The following is a 12825-nucleotide window of genomic DNA, read 5'->3' as shown; positions in this document are numbered from 1 at the left end:
TACAGATTCCTGAACACATGGAACACATTAATTTTTTAAGTCAAACATCTCTAAAGAACATGTTAAATTGGGGTTTTAATAAAAAAGACACAGATGTCATTAGTTAAAACATTGCTGTCAGCACTGCAAAAACACCTGTTAAATACAACAAATGCATGCTTAAGACAGCAGCACATACAACCTTTGTTTTGCTGTGGTGGTTAAAATACAAAAGGTTAGGGAACAGGGTTAAAACAGGTGTTCAAAATGTTTTTACGATACAGATATCGGTTCATAAATTATGGTGAATTTAAACTATTCCTACTTTTCATGGGGGAATGTGTTTTATAGTAATTTACTGTAGGTCCCTACCAGACCACATCTTGCTGCTTTAAATTCAAATTGCCACGATGCACCCTTACATCACATTGATAGCTGTCTACAGCATCTTGCACATAGCCCAAAAGGAAAATGACATTTAGAGGGTGTTAATTTTCAATGGATACGATCCCCTGTCTATAATAAAGAAAAAGACCAGATAGCCATCCACACTCTTTTCATCAGCATGACGTTTCACTATATTCAAATCACTTTCGACTATCAACTTGTGATGATTTGTACACATCACAAATGATGTCCCATTGCATAGTTGAGTTACATCACTACCCCTTCTAACTATATTTTGAGGGCCTTCACAAGCTCTAACAATAAACTCACATTTGTATGAAACTGTGAGGTGCATGTAATATGAGGGCAACAGAGGCACTAAAATAATCCATGTGTCCCTAATAGATTATTAATACAAAACATAATAATAACAAATTTACTGTAAACTCTGGGGCCACTTACCCTGTTTACATAGGAAATCTGACCGTGGTGGTAAGTGAGAGTTAAAAATCAATGCAGCAGTTACATGTGTGGTTGCTTACATATTCATGACAGTTGCTTTGAGAGTTTCAACAACTAACCAGGCAATAAAAGGCATAATAAGATTTAAAATATCTTTAAAATGTATAAATCTGTGGGCCATACAAACTATAGAATTCCATTTCAGTCAATATTAAATAAATACATAAATAAATAAATATGGCTATGAAATAAATAAATATGGCTATGAAATAAATCTTGAAATAAATAAATGAGGCAATAAATGTATAAATAAATGTAAATATAAATATATAAATTAGTCAATATAGTTAAATAAATAAATTGTTTTTTTTAAAAGGACGTTTTTCAAGGACTTTTATTTATTTCAGGGGACTTTTATTTCATAATGCCACATTTATGTCCCAGCTCTTTTTATTTCCATCTGTTATATGCAAATTAATGGGGCGTGGTTATCTCACAGATTCAGACCCAAAGCAACAAGACCGAACACAGTCTCTGAGACTGACGGAGGCCAGTTTGACGACAGGTAATACAGGAAATACAGTACAGAGGTGGTTTTCTTGCTGTGTTTGACTCCTGGCACCCCTGGCATCCTGCTCTGCCTCAACTCTCTGTGATTTATGGAGTTTGCTGATGGACAGATAGCTTTACTTGTTGCTAAACTAACCACTAACTGTTGCTGTTAGCTAGTTAGCTCAGTTAGCCGTACAGCTAGCTGTCCTATTAGCTGACTCGGAATGCACGGAATGGGACCTTGGAGCACTGGGGGAGTGTTTACACATCTAGCACAGGAGCTTTGGACTGCCGGGAGGAGGAGGAGGTTTTCAGGCCCGGGCAAGCGGGACCCAGCGGGGAATGCTGGCGGGGAGCTAGCTAAAATAAAAATAACCATGCGTGTTTATTTAACCTGTGTACTAATATGCAAATCTGTACATAAATTATGCATGTTCGTCTAATTATACTATTTAGGCTACTATTAACTAGAGATCTAGTAATAGTGACCTGTCGTTACACCAATACAGCTTTAATGTGTGGTTAGGGTTAGATATATGATTTCACTTTAGTTAACGGTACAGTTCTGTTGTTATCTGTGACATATTAGCCATAAGAAAGTCTAATAAGGATCTAACAGTGGGAAATAAAGATGCAATGTCCTGGCAGCTTCCATGTTATTGGGGATAGATATTGACACTGCATTAAATGGTCTGATGTCTAAACTGGTATGGAAGTAGAGCGTCTGTCAAGGAAGCATGTATTACTATGTATTACTACCTACAAACTCCAGGCTATGAGGGACGTGTGAAGTAGCCAGACCTTGCAACCAGATGTGACCCGATGTGGTTTGACTTTAGTTTACGGTATAGTTTTCTTCTAATGAGCAACAAATGACCCTGTATGAAACTGTGTTAAAGAAAGGCCAAATAAATGTATTGTCCTCTGAGCTCTCTGTGTTTTGTCTATTATAAAGGCTATATCCGATAAGCTATAGGCCCATGTTGACAGCATTAAATGTGGTGTCTAATATAACATAGTTTGGTTAGTTTTTTATCAAATTGAATGTGACCTACTGCCCATGATACTCTTAATCATCATGGTGTCATGATTCTGATTCCCATTTACACTCATCCGTCAGGTGAAATTTTAGAGATTCATTTTCATACATTCATGGAGGAGACCTTCATTACACCCAAAACCTAAAAAGTGACATTTGAAGAAAAATGAGCCAAATCCAATCAGAATTCTTCCATATCATGTCCATCAAACCTTCACAAGTTTAATGAAATTCTATATTTCCATTGAATTTCACATTTATCCAGGAATCAGATGTTGGTTCAATTTTTATATTGAACTTTGCATAGCTTCTGGTATTCGGATAATAATTTGTGTATAATCCCTGCATAGAGCCTTCCACCAGTTTACTTGATTGGAATTCAGCCAAGGAGAAACTGCAGCATCACCACAGAAGACACTTGAAACAGAACTTTTTAAAGCAGAACCCACAAGCCCAGCAGCATGAGAGTAGACTGTACATTTCTGAAACCATTCCTATCTACAGTGGTGGAAGAAGTATTCAGAGCTTTTACTTCAGTAAAAGTATTAATACTACAGTGTAAAAATAGTCTGTTACAACAAGTCCTGCATTAAAAAATGTACTTAAGTAAAAGTACAAACGTTTTAGCATCAAAATATACTTAAAGTATCAAAAGTAAAAGTACTCATTATGCAGAATGGCCCATTTCAGAATAATGTATATTATAGAGGATTATAATTATTGATAGAATAATGTACGTATAACTTTAATGTTGGTAAAGGTGGGGCTAATTTAATTACTTTTAACACTGCTGTGTAGCTTAATCTATAATAATGTCAGATTTTATTTGTTGACAATATTTTCTATTAATAATCTGAATCTGCAAAGTAACTTTTTTACTCAAGTAAAGTACAAGTACCTCAAAATTGTACAGCACTTGAGTAAATGTACTTTCCACCACTGTCTATCTGACGAAAGGCAGGCCAGAGTGTGATATATCTCACTTTAAATACAATCAATTAAGGAAGGAGCTTTTGCTTGGAATGAATAAAAATGGAAAGCCTGTCAAGGCCAACATTTTAGCAATATATTCTATATAGATTCCTTTTTTTAATTGATTGAACTGAAAAGTGATTTGGCATCAACTCTGATGTACGTAAAGTAGAAGGATGACTATCAACAATGTCAATTCTTTTTTGGCCTCCATGTCAGAGGTTCACCCAGCTTCCTCTTCCCTGAGATGATGAGGACAGTAGGGACAGACGAGGAAAGCAGGATTCAGACTCAGACCCAATTTAACACCTGGCATTAACATTCTTCCTGGGTGATCAGATTGGATTTAACAAATACACAGAACATCTTGGTGTAAATTAACCCAAGATGCACCGAAGATCAGACCAGCCACATTTACAGGTGTGTAATGCACCTTTAATCTATATCTGGTAACTACTTACAATAAATTTTGCATGTAGATCCAATTGCAAGTATGTGTCAGGTGGGTAAGATAATGAAATACATGTCTAGATACAACCTGTATACAAGAGGAATGTTAACGCCTGATGAAAAGAGGCCAGACCCACAGACGTGTAGCCTTTTCAAAGATATTTAGGACAGTAGGAGAGCCTTGAGGGAGGACAGGAGAAAATGAAGGGAGTAAACAGAGGGGGGATGGGTTGCTGTTTGTAGCCCAGATCAGAGAGCTGCCATGCTGCTACACCCACACACCAACAGAACCATTGGATGGTCCGATTTCAAACTGAAACAGACCAATCACATGGTCAGACTTACTCGTCCCTTTTTGCAGTGCGGTCTGGGGCGCACCGGAAACACTGTCTTTAAAATAAAAAAATTCAAAGGAGAGTAGCGTAATCAGACTAAATGATTCCAGCTGTTAGCTGGAATGAGGCAGGTCAAACACTGTACTGTAGATGATCTTTACAGACATGGATTAACAAAAAAAAAACACAAACACACACTCACAAACTGGCTTCCAATGATAGTGGTGCTCCACAGACTGATACTTAATCACAGTTCTTTTTTTCGAAGCAAATATGTGTTGTATTTCTATGCGATTTATGTGATTACAGCATCTTTCAAATTATTCTGATGGCTTATAGAAAAATTAGACAATCTAGAAAACAAAGTTGTAATTTTTCAAATTCTAGTACACATTGTGGCTTTAAATATCTAGAACTGATGTTCAGTGATGTTCTATGGAAGCCAAACCTGTTATAAAAATAAGTTTCTTGGATTCCTGCCATTCAAATGCATTTGCATTTATAGACTTGTTTTAAAGGTCCAGTGTGTAGGATTTAGTTGCATCTAGTGAAATTGCAGATTGCAATCATTTGAATACCGCTCGTCTCACCCTCCCGTTCCGAGCGTGTTGGAGAAACTATGGTGGCTGTGAAACTCGTGAAAAATGCAAACAGCCCCATTTAGAGCCATTTGGGCTACTGTAGAAACATGGCGGTGCAACATGGCGTTGCAACATGGTGGCCTCCATGGAAGAGGACACTCTCCCTCTGTAGATCTAAAGGGCTTATTCTAAGGTAATGAAACTATAACGATTATTATTTTCAGGTGTTTTATTCACCAATGAAAACATACTTAGAAATATTTTATTCAGCCAATAGCACCTCCTAAATGTTACACACTGGACCTTTAAGCTATGTCCATCTGTGAAACAACCATTTAAAGTATTGCAATGCATCATCATCATCATCATCATCATCATCATCATCATCATCATCCCTGTCCACCAAACTGAAAATGGCAAATTAGAGAACTAAAAAGCCACAGGTGGAAACTTACTCCGTTCAGCCCAAGAATTCTTCCTGGCTGTCCAGGTGGGCCTGGAGGACCTGGAGGTCCCTGAGGGAGAGAGAGTTATACAGAGAAAAATAATATTATCATATTAGTGGCCCAGTTTCAAAGTGAAGTGAAAACTAATTTAAGGGTCACCCCACCACCAAAATTCATAACGCAAGATTGAAACATGATATCACAGCCTGCTATCAAAGATTTGTTCAGCAAAACACAGGCTTATATCTTATGTATAGGTATCTGAATATATCTGTCTTGAATTACATTATTGAGTTGGGATTTAACAACAAGAAAATCACAGATCTTTCCTTTTCCTCTTACCGGTAGGCCGATAGTGTCTCCTCTGTCACCTTTCCTCCCAGGCATACCAGGTCGTCCCTGCAGAAAGAGAAAGAATGAAACACATCAGTGTTTGTAAAAGACAAAGAGGCTTTGTGCACAGTGTGTACTGCAAAGCACGAGGTGCTGACATCCTCCAGTTTTTAACAGTTCCTTCGTTGCTTTATATAATGTTTCCAATCGTGGAGATGGATTGATGATGTTTATATTAATTACTGTTCTGATTGTCTGAAGCATCATTAATTAGATGAACTGGTGTGCTCTCTTATTTCAGCCCTTGGCCTAACGTACCTTCTCATGAGCCTGACGAAGAATGGGCTGAGTGTGTGGTGACTACCACAAACAAATATGTAAATAAGTTTTTTTCTTCTAAAATCAGTATATGTACTCTATATAAGTGCAATATATAATTTGAGTACAAGCCAATTAAATCCTGCAAAAACTGCAAGATGTGAAAATCTCGCTCATTTAATCATATACTCAGACATGTTCCTGCTAGTGTCATGTACCATTAAATGAATCTCAATTAAAGAATCTAAATCACAGGTAATGAGGAGTGTGGAAGTCTCCCCACTGAAAAATGTACTTTTAAATGAATGAGTAAATGAATAAAAATCAATAAAAACAAATGAATAAATACGATTTCACTTGGCACTGAGAAATCGAATTTAAAGAATTTATCGAGGTCATGCATTTTTCACATTGAATTTTGAGTACCAGTACCTCAGTAGACTCTCTGCCTACAAAGGAGATGTTCATTTCCTGACAAATATACAACAAATACAAGGTACTCACTGAGCGACCAGGGAAGCCATATTCTCCTTTTTGTCCAGTTGGTCCTATTGGGCCCTGAAATAAACAGAAAAACAGTGATGTACGTCAATTATATTTCTTCACTAAACTGTAGTTCATAACAATAAGAATAAAGAGATTTGTGTATAGCTTGTCCACATAAACAAATGAAAGTTTATAAAAAAGATTTTTCAAATGATAAAACATTTGTAGATATTAATGTTCTATTTAATATGAACTCACCATAAGTCCGGCAGGTCCAGGGAACCCACGGTCACCCTATGTAATTACAAAGCAGTACAGCAAAATGTGAGATGAGAATATGACAAGGATGGCATGAGATTTACAATATTGGCAATAATAAACATATTTTCAAAGACAACTTGTTTTAAATAAGTTCTTTCTCTAGACTAACTGAGGGATTCACCCCATTGTCACAAAACCCCAGATTTGGTCCCCATTCAAGTCTCCAAAAAGCTGAGCTCCATAGTATTTGTTAATACTTAGGATCTAGAGTGAGACAGATTTTGGGTGTTTTGACCCTTGTGTCACCCTTGTTATAACAACTAGAAATTTGGAAACAATTAAAGTCCATTATGAGGGATAATAAAAGTAGATAGTAGATAGTTTTGACTTCTGCATGGCAGGAGGGGTAACAGTAGTTTATAATATTTTAATTTAGCTGTGGAATTTTATGAAATTACAACAACCATATTAACACCAACATGCCTAGTTACTTTACTGTAATGCTGATGAAATATTGACATCCAATCTTCAAATTCTCCTCTTCCTTTTGTCAGCTAATGTGGGTCTTTGACTGACATGCGTAGAGCACACGTGAGGGTGTAGGGATTCAGGCGAGGTGCCAGACCATAAAAATGACTGTAAAGGTGTTACATTATCATTTACATCAGTTACTGGGTAAGGTACTTGAGAGTCAGATAGGGGTAAGGGGTCACTTGTCTGGTACCTTGATGCCTTTGGGCCCCTGGGGGCCTCTTGCTGCTGATAAGAGGGATCCGTCAGCAGCAATGGTCACCCCCGGCTCTCCCTTCTCTCCCTGTTAGTGCAAAGAAAAATAAATAAAATGTTTATATGTTTATATTTTTCTGCATATACAGTTGGGGCCTCCTTACATGTTAGAACATTTTTAACATTTATTTTGTTTATAGAAATTACATATTTGTTATAATCCATATTCTGCTTTGCAGCTCTGTCATCACTCTGGGGTCTAGTTCTCACCTTGAACCCTGCTGGCCCCTGGATACCTGGAGGGCCTATGTCTCCCTTTGGTCCCCTGGGGCCCTGGGGAGGGATGAAAGTGTTGGGAGGTTTAGCGAGCATTTTAAAAGAAAGGCTGTGGAGCTTTGCAAATTTGACAGATCTATTCAAGTAAAGGAAAAACCACAATCCATGGCAATAATATTTGCAGCACTTCAGGTACCTACCCTGTTTAGCCCAAAGACAGCAAAAGCAAAATTGGAAAAAAATATTACATTGCTTTCAAATAATTGTTGCATCTTTGTTCATAAACTGCAAAATACTCATATACACACTTATATAAAATTTTCTGAACAGCAGGTGATTCAAATACTCAGAATAAGGTGATGTTGCAAAATGCTCTTACAGGAAATCCAGCTCTGCCAGGCAAGCCTTCGGGGCCCTGCAACACGCAGAAAAAATAGTGGGGCTGGGTTAATGATCTTTCCTGACAAAGCCAGAAATTACATGCTCATACACAACTCCATCAACCACAACTGCAGCCAAATCACTTCAAATATGCAGTAATGATGCTACAGTAAAGTATATTGTAGGGTGATACAAGGGTTGTATTGCTATATTGTAGGTTAAATTACAGTAAAATGCTCCTTGAATTGAAGTTCAAATCTATGTTTATGTAACAGATGTATCTTTCTGCACTGTTGATGTCACAGATTTGAGTAGTGATAATCTCATTTATCACCCTCCTTCTGTCCTTATTATCAGATGTTGTCTGTTTACATTCAAACATTTGCAATTTGCAAAAGGAGGCATCTTCAAAGACACTGTCACTTTGCATTAATAGCTTAGTGCTACGCACCATGGGCCCTGCTGGTCCTCTGATCTCTGTGAAGTTGAAGATACCATCTGAAACATTGAGGAGCAGCTGTGGACAGAATATGCAATGAGTAAGTTTGGGCACTGTCAGCATGTTGTACATACTTAAGAGATTTGTAAAATGCACTAATAGGGCTTGAAAAGGCCTGTGGCACCTCAGGACAGCCATGAAATCCAAGCTCTGGCTTTTACTGTAATCTATCACATTCAAAGAAGCATCACAAGAAATTGCCTGACATTTTGAAGAATGCCTCAGTGCCTAGCAACGTTAGCGCACAACTTTGCTAAATTTTTTATTTTAATCTGTATTTTTTTCAACTATATTGCTGACACAAGTATTACCTATGGTAGCACGTATGTCTCAACTCATCAACATTGGAAAGGGAAGCGCAGGGATTGGATTAAGTGCACCTGACCTTGAGATGATCACTGCTCATAACATTCTACTATCCAGCCAGACCAGCTGGACCAAACAGCACCGCCAGCGGTGTGATCAAACCAGGAAGACTGGAAAGAGAGGCAGTATAAAAGCTAAGCTAAACCAGGTCGGACCTAAAGCTATTCCACTACCCAGCCTACTTCTGGCTGATGGTACCTAAAAATTGATGAATTAAGACTCAGGCTAACTCAGCAACAAAAACACTGGACCATGTTTACACGAACATTCCTGGCAGCTACAAAGCTCTCCCTCATCCTCATTTTGGTCTATCAGACCATATTTCCCTGCTTCTCCTTCCTACTTACACCCAGTTGATAAAAAAGGTCAAACCATCAGTAAAAACAGTGTGGACAGATGACGCTACAGCAGCTCTACAGGACTGTTTTGAGTGCACCGACTGGCTTATGTTCAGAGATGCCACCATCTGAACTGTATTATAGTGTATTATGTTTTTTGCTTAGTACTTCTATTCCTGTGAGCACTGACGTGATAGTGAGCTTCTGTAACAAAAGAGTTTCCCCTCGGAGATCAATAAAGTATTTCTGATTCTGATTCTGATTCTGAAAGCTGGCATCAAGGAGGCAAAACTCAGAAATCAGCAGAAACTGGAGAGAGACCTCAACACCAACAACACCAAAGATATGTGGCAGGCGATCAAAAATACCACAGGCTACAAAAGCAGGAGCGCCCCCATCATGTGTGTGGCCACCCTACCAGATGCGTTAAACACATTTTATGCTCGCTTTGATCGCCTCAACAAAAAGTCAATCCTCCAGAGGATCGGCCACTGTCAGTGTCCTCAACAGATGTGAGAAGAACCCTGCTGAGAGTGAATATGAGTAAAGCTGCTGGGCCTGATAACATCCCTGGCAGTGTACTAAAAACATTTGCAAATCAGCTAGTTGATGTTATTACTGACATATTTTAACATATCACTGTCTCAGTTGAGTGTTCCCACCTGCTTCAAGACAAGTCTGCAGTGTCTAGTCTAAATGACTACCGCTCTCACCAATTGGCTTTCAGAACCAACAGATCTACAGAGGCTGCTATCTCCACTGCCCTCAACTCAGTCTTCACCCAACTTGAGAACAACAACACCTACATTAGAATGCTGTTTGTTGATTTCAGCTCAGAATTCAACACTATCTCCCCCATGAAACTGATTGGCAAACTTAACACTCTGGACTTGAGTACCACACTCTGCAAATGGATATTGGACTTTCTCACAAACAGACCTTAGACAGTTCAGATTGGTGGTCACACCTCCTCCAATCTAGTGCTCAACACCGGAGCACCCCAGGGCTGTGTTCTCAGCCCCCTCCTGTTCATGCTGTACACCCATGACTGCAGCCCCAGACAAGTAGACGACTCTGTTGTGAAGTTTGCAGATGACACCACCGTCATCGGCCAGATTTCAAACAATGATGAGACTTCATATTGGGAGGAAATCAACAATCTTGCAGAGTGGTGCACAGAGAACAACCTACTGCTCAACGTCAGCAAAACCAAGGAGCTGATCATTGATTTTCGGAAAAAGGAGGCAAAGACACACACTCCTGTCTACATCAGTGGAGCTGAGGTGTAGCAGGTGAACACTGTACACCAATCACAGTTTGGGGATGTTCGTTTGTATTGCTATAAAAAAGCAATATAAAAAATAATACTCCACCTAAAATCTTTTTAAGTATCTAATACTAACCCCTTGTAGGCTTTTTTGAGCAACTAAATTAAGCAGCTCACCCTGCATGCTACAAAGGAAACTGTTTGTTCAACCTTATTTTGGCATATTTTGGTGGAACAATTGAGGTTTTGATCCGTTTTTTTGCACTGTTGTCACCATTAGACACCATTACAAATGTCACTTTTCTCTGTGAAGGAAGAAACTTTTAAATGGTAGGAAAAAAAACATATGTAAGTATTTTTATAATTTCAAAACCCCTGAAGGTTCATGGTGGGAACATATTGCAAGGTAACAGAAAAAGAAATTGCACAGTGACCTTTCGAGGGCTCCGCACAAAACACAGTGCGGTGGCAAATCATTTCTGAATGACCTGAAACATCATTTTGGTTGTTCAACGATATTCAATCATGTACTAAAATTCTTCATTCGACTAAATGTAATTTTGTGTGTGTTTGTGTCTGTGTGTGTGTGTATGTGTGTGTGCACGTACATCCTGCAGATTTATGATAGATCCAGGAGGACCAGGAGGCCCAGGTGGACCTGGGATACTGAGTCCATCAATGCCTCGATCACCCTTCAGAGGACAAAACAGAGAATTAATAGTCCTTAAAATAATATAAATAATGTAAATGAAGGCTGGACCATCTGGCTTGGAAGGCAGAGGATGCAGCAGCAAACAGGAATATGAACTGTATGATACAACCAAGAAGTTATCATGGAAGTTTACTTAAACCTGCAATCACAGATTTTTTGACTTTTTGGGGTCAGAGGCAGTAAATCGTGAACACAACATTGACATATCATCACTTTTTAGGTTAATATGGAGAACTTGTTAGCAAAGAGTTGCTTATTTACACATCCAGCAGTTACTGAGCAACATTAGCATTCATTTAGAGATGTACTGGCCACCTGGTGACTGTAAGTGTAATATTCACTGTATTTTAGCTATGTTTTTGGTCTCTACCAACTCCTGAGGAAAATATTTGCCTCTTTAGCTGCTAAATGCTCCACTGTGTTCACTAGCTAGTCGCTAACTGTGTCTGTCAGGGCTCCAGGTCGCAGATGCAACCAAAAATCTGTCAAGTGCGATTAAACATTTTTATAGGTTGCACTGGTGCACCTGATATTTAGCAGGTCTGCATGTGCCGTGCATGTCTCTGTGTGTGCATGTGTGACACCACGACCTGTACTCCTCCCACATTCCTTGCGTGCGAACGAGAGAAACGTGAGAACTATTGATTATTTTTTTGTCAAGAAAAATACTGCAGTGCCCATTCCACCTGTTCTGAAAGGCTATGTAACAACAAGCCTCCTCCACACATGGCTCAATCCAAAGTGCGAGTTCTGTTTTTTGGGCGATTTTATAAAACATACTGCTGGCGAAGAAAGTCAACAGAGCAGACACATACAGGGAGAGAGAAACAGAAAGAGGCGGGGGAGGGCGGGGCAAGCCGGTGTGTGTGCACTAACAGACAGAGGTGAAAAGAGAACAGAAGGGAAAAGCATGGTGAGCAGATTAAAGTAGTTTGTGAGTAAACACTAAAATAGGGTGGAGAATTAAGTAGAATTAAAATGGAAAAGTGAAATAAATAACCTACTAGAAATAGGGTAATGTATTAATTTATTCTTTCAGATATTATATATATAATATTTTCAATAGACAAATATAAAAGGTATTGTCCATCCATCCATCCATTTTCTACCGCTTGGTCCCGTTAGGGGTCGCGGGTGACTGGAGCCTATCCCAGTGACTTTGGGCCTTAGGCAGGGTACACCCTGGACAGTGGCCAACTCGTCGCAGGGCTAACACAGACACAGACAAGGACAGACAACCATTCACTCTCACATTCATTCAATACGGGCAATTTAGAGTTATCAATTAACCTACAAAAGGTATTGTATTTTTTTCTATTTATTATTGCGGTTTCGCACAATAAATGTTCTTAAAATACCTATGTACTATGTGAAATATGTCCTAGTAATACAGTTAAGAGTACAGTATAGCTGCCATGCAGTTGCCATACCAGTGCTTTACCCCTTCAGAAGCATTTATATTGAAATTTTAAGAAAAGCAAATATACTGTGATATATACCATTACTGTCCACGCTTCAAATTATACCGAAATATAAATTTTAGGTCATACCACCCAGCCCTAGGTGCACCTAAATTATGTGCTGGTGCACCTAAATGAAAAAGTTAGGCGCACCAGTGCCACCAGTGTAAAAAGTTAGTCTGGAGCCCTGTCTTTGGTG

At 38.8% G+C, this 12825-nt stretch overlaps 1 protein-coding gene across 6 annotated transcripts in view; it reads right to left on the bottom strand.

Moving 5' to 3' along the window:
• col15a1b (collagen, type XV, alpha 1b) overlaps positions 1-12825 on the bottom strand; it is a 61471-nt gene that overhangs the window by 7760 nt on the left and 40886 nt on the right. For 5 of the 6 annotated variants that reach the window (XM_044219835.1, XM_044219832.1, XM_044219830.1 and 2 more), the window contains 10 exons: positions 11063-11146; positions 8436-8501; positions 7983-8018; positions 7598-7660; positions 7326-7415; positions 6599-6634; positions 6359-6412; positions 5546-5602; positions 5213-5272; positions 4187-4231 (listed from right to left, as the gene is read on the bottom strand). In XM_044219835.1, coding sequence (XP_044075770.1) covers positions 4187-4231; positions 5213-5272; positions 5546-5602; positions 6359-6412; positions 6599-6634; positions 7326-7415; positions 7598-7660; positions 7983-8018; positions 8436-8501; positions 11063-11146 — 591 coding nt within the window. The remainder of the gene's footprint in view (positions 1-4186; positions 4232-5212; positions 5273-5545; positions 5603-6358; positions 6413-6598; positions 6635-7325; positions 7416-7597; positions 7661-7982; positions 8019-8435; positions 8502-11062; positions 11147-12825) is intronic. The other variant, XM_044219833.1, reaches the window with a different exon arrangement.

This window comes from Siniperca chuatsi, linkage group LG13 (genome assembly GCF_020085105.1).
Source record: "Siniperca chuatsi isolate FFG_IHB_CAS linkage group LG13, ASM2008510v1, whole genome shotgun sequence".
NCBI lineage: Eukaryota > Metazoa > Chordata > Actinopteri > Centrarchiformes > Sinipercidae > Siniperca > Siniperca chuatsi.
The sequence above is the reverse complement of the archived record's forward strand: the minus strand, read 5'-3'. Positions and strand labels throughout refer to the sequence as shown.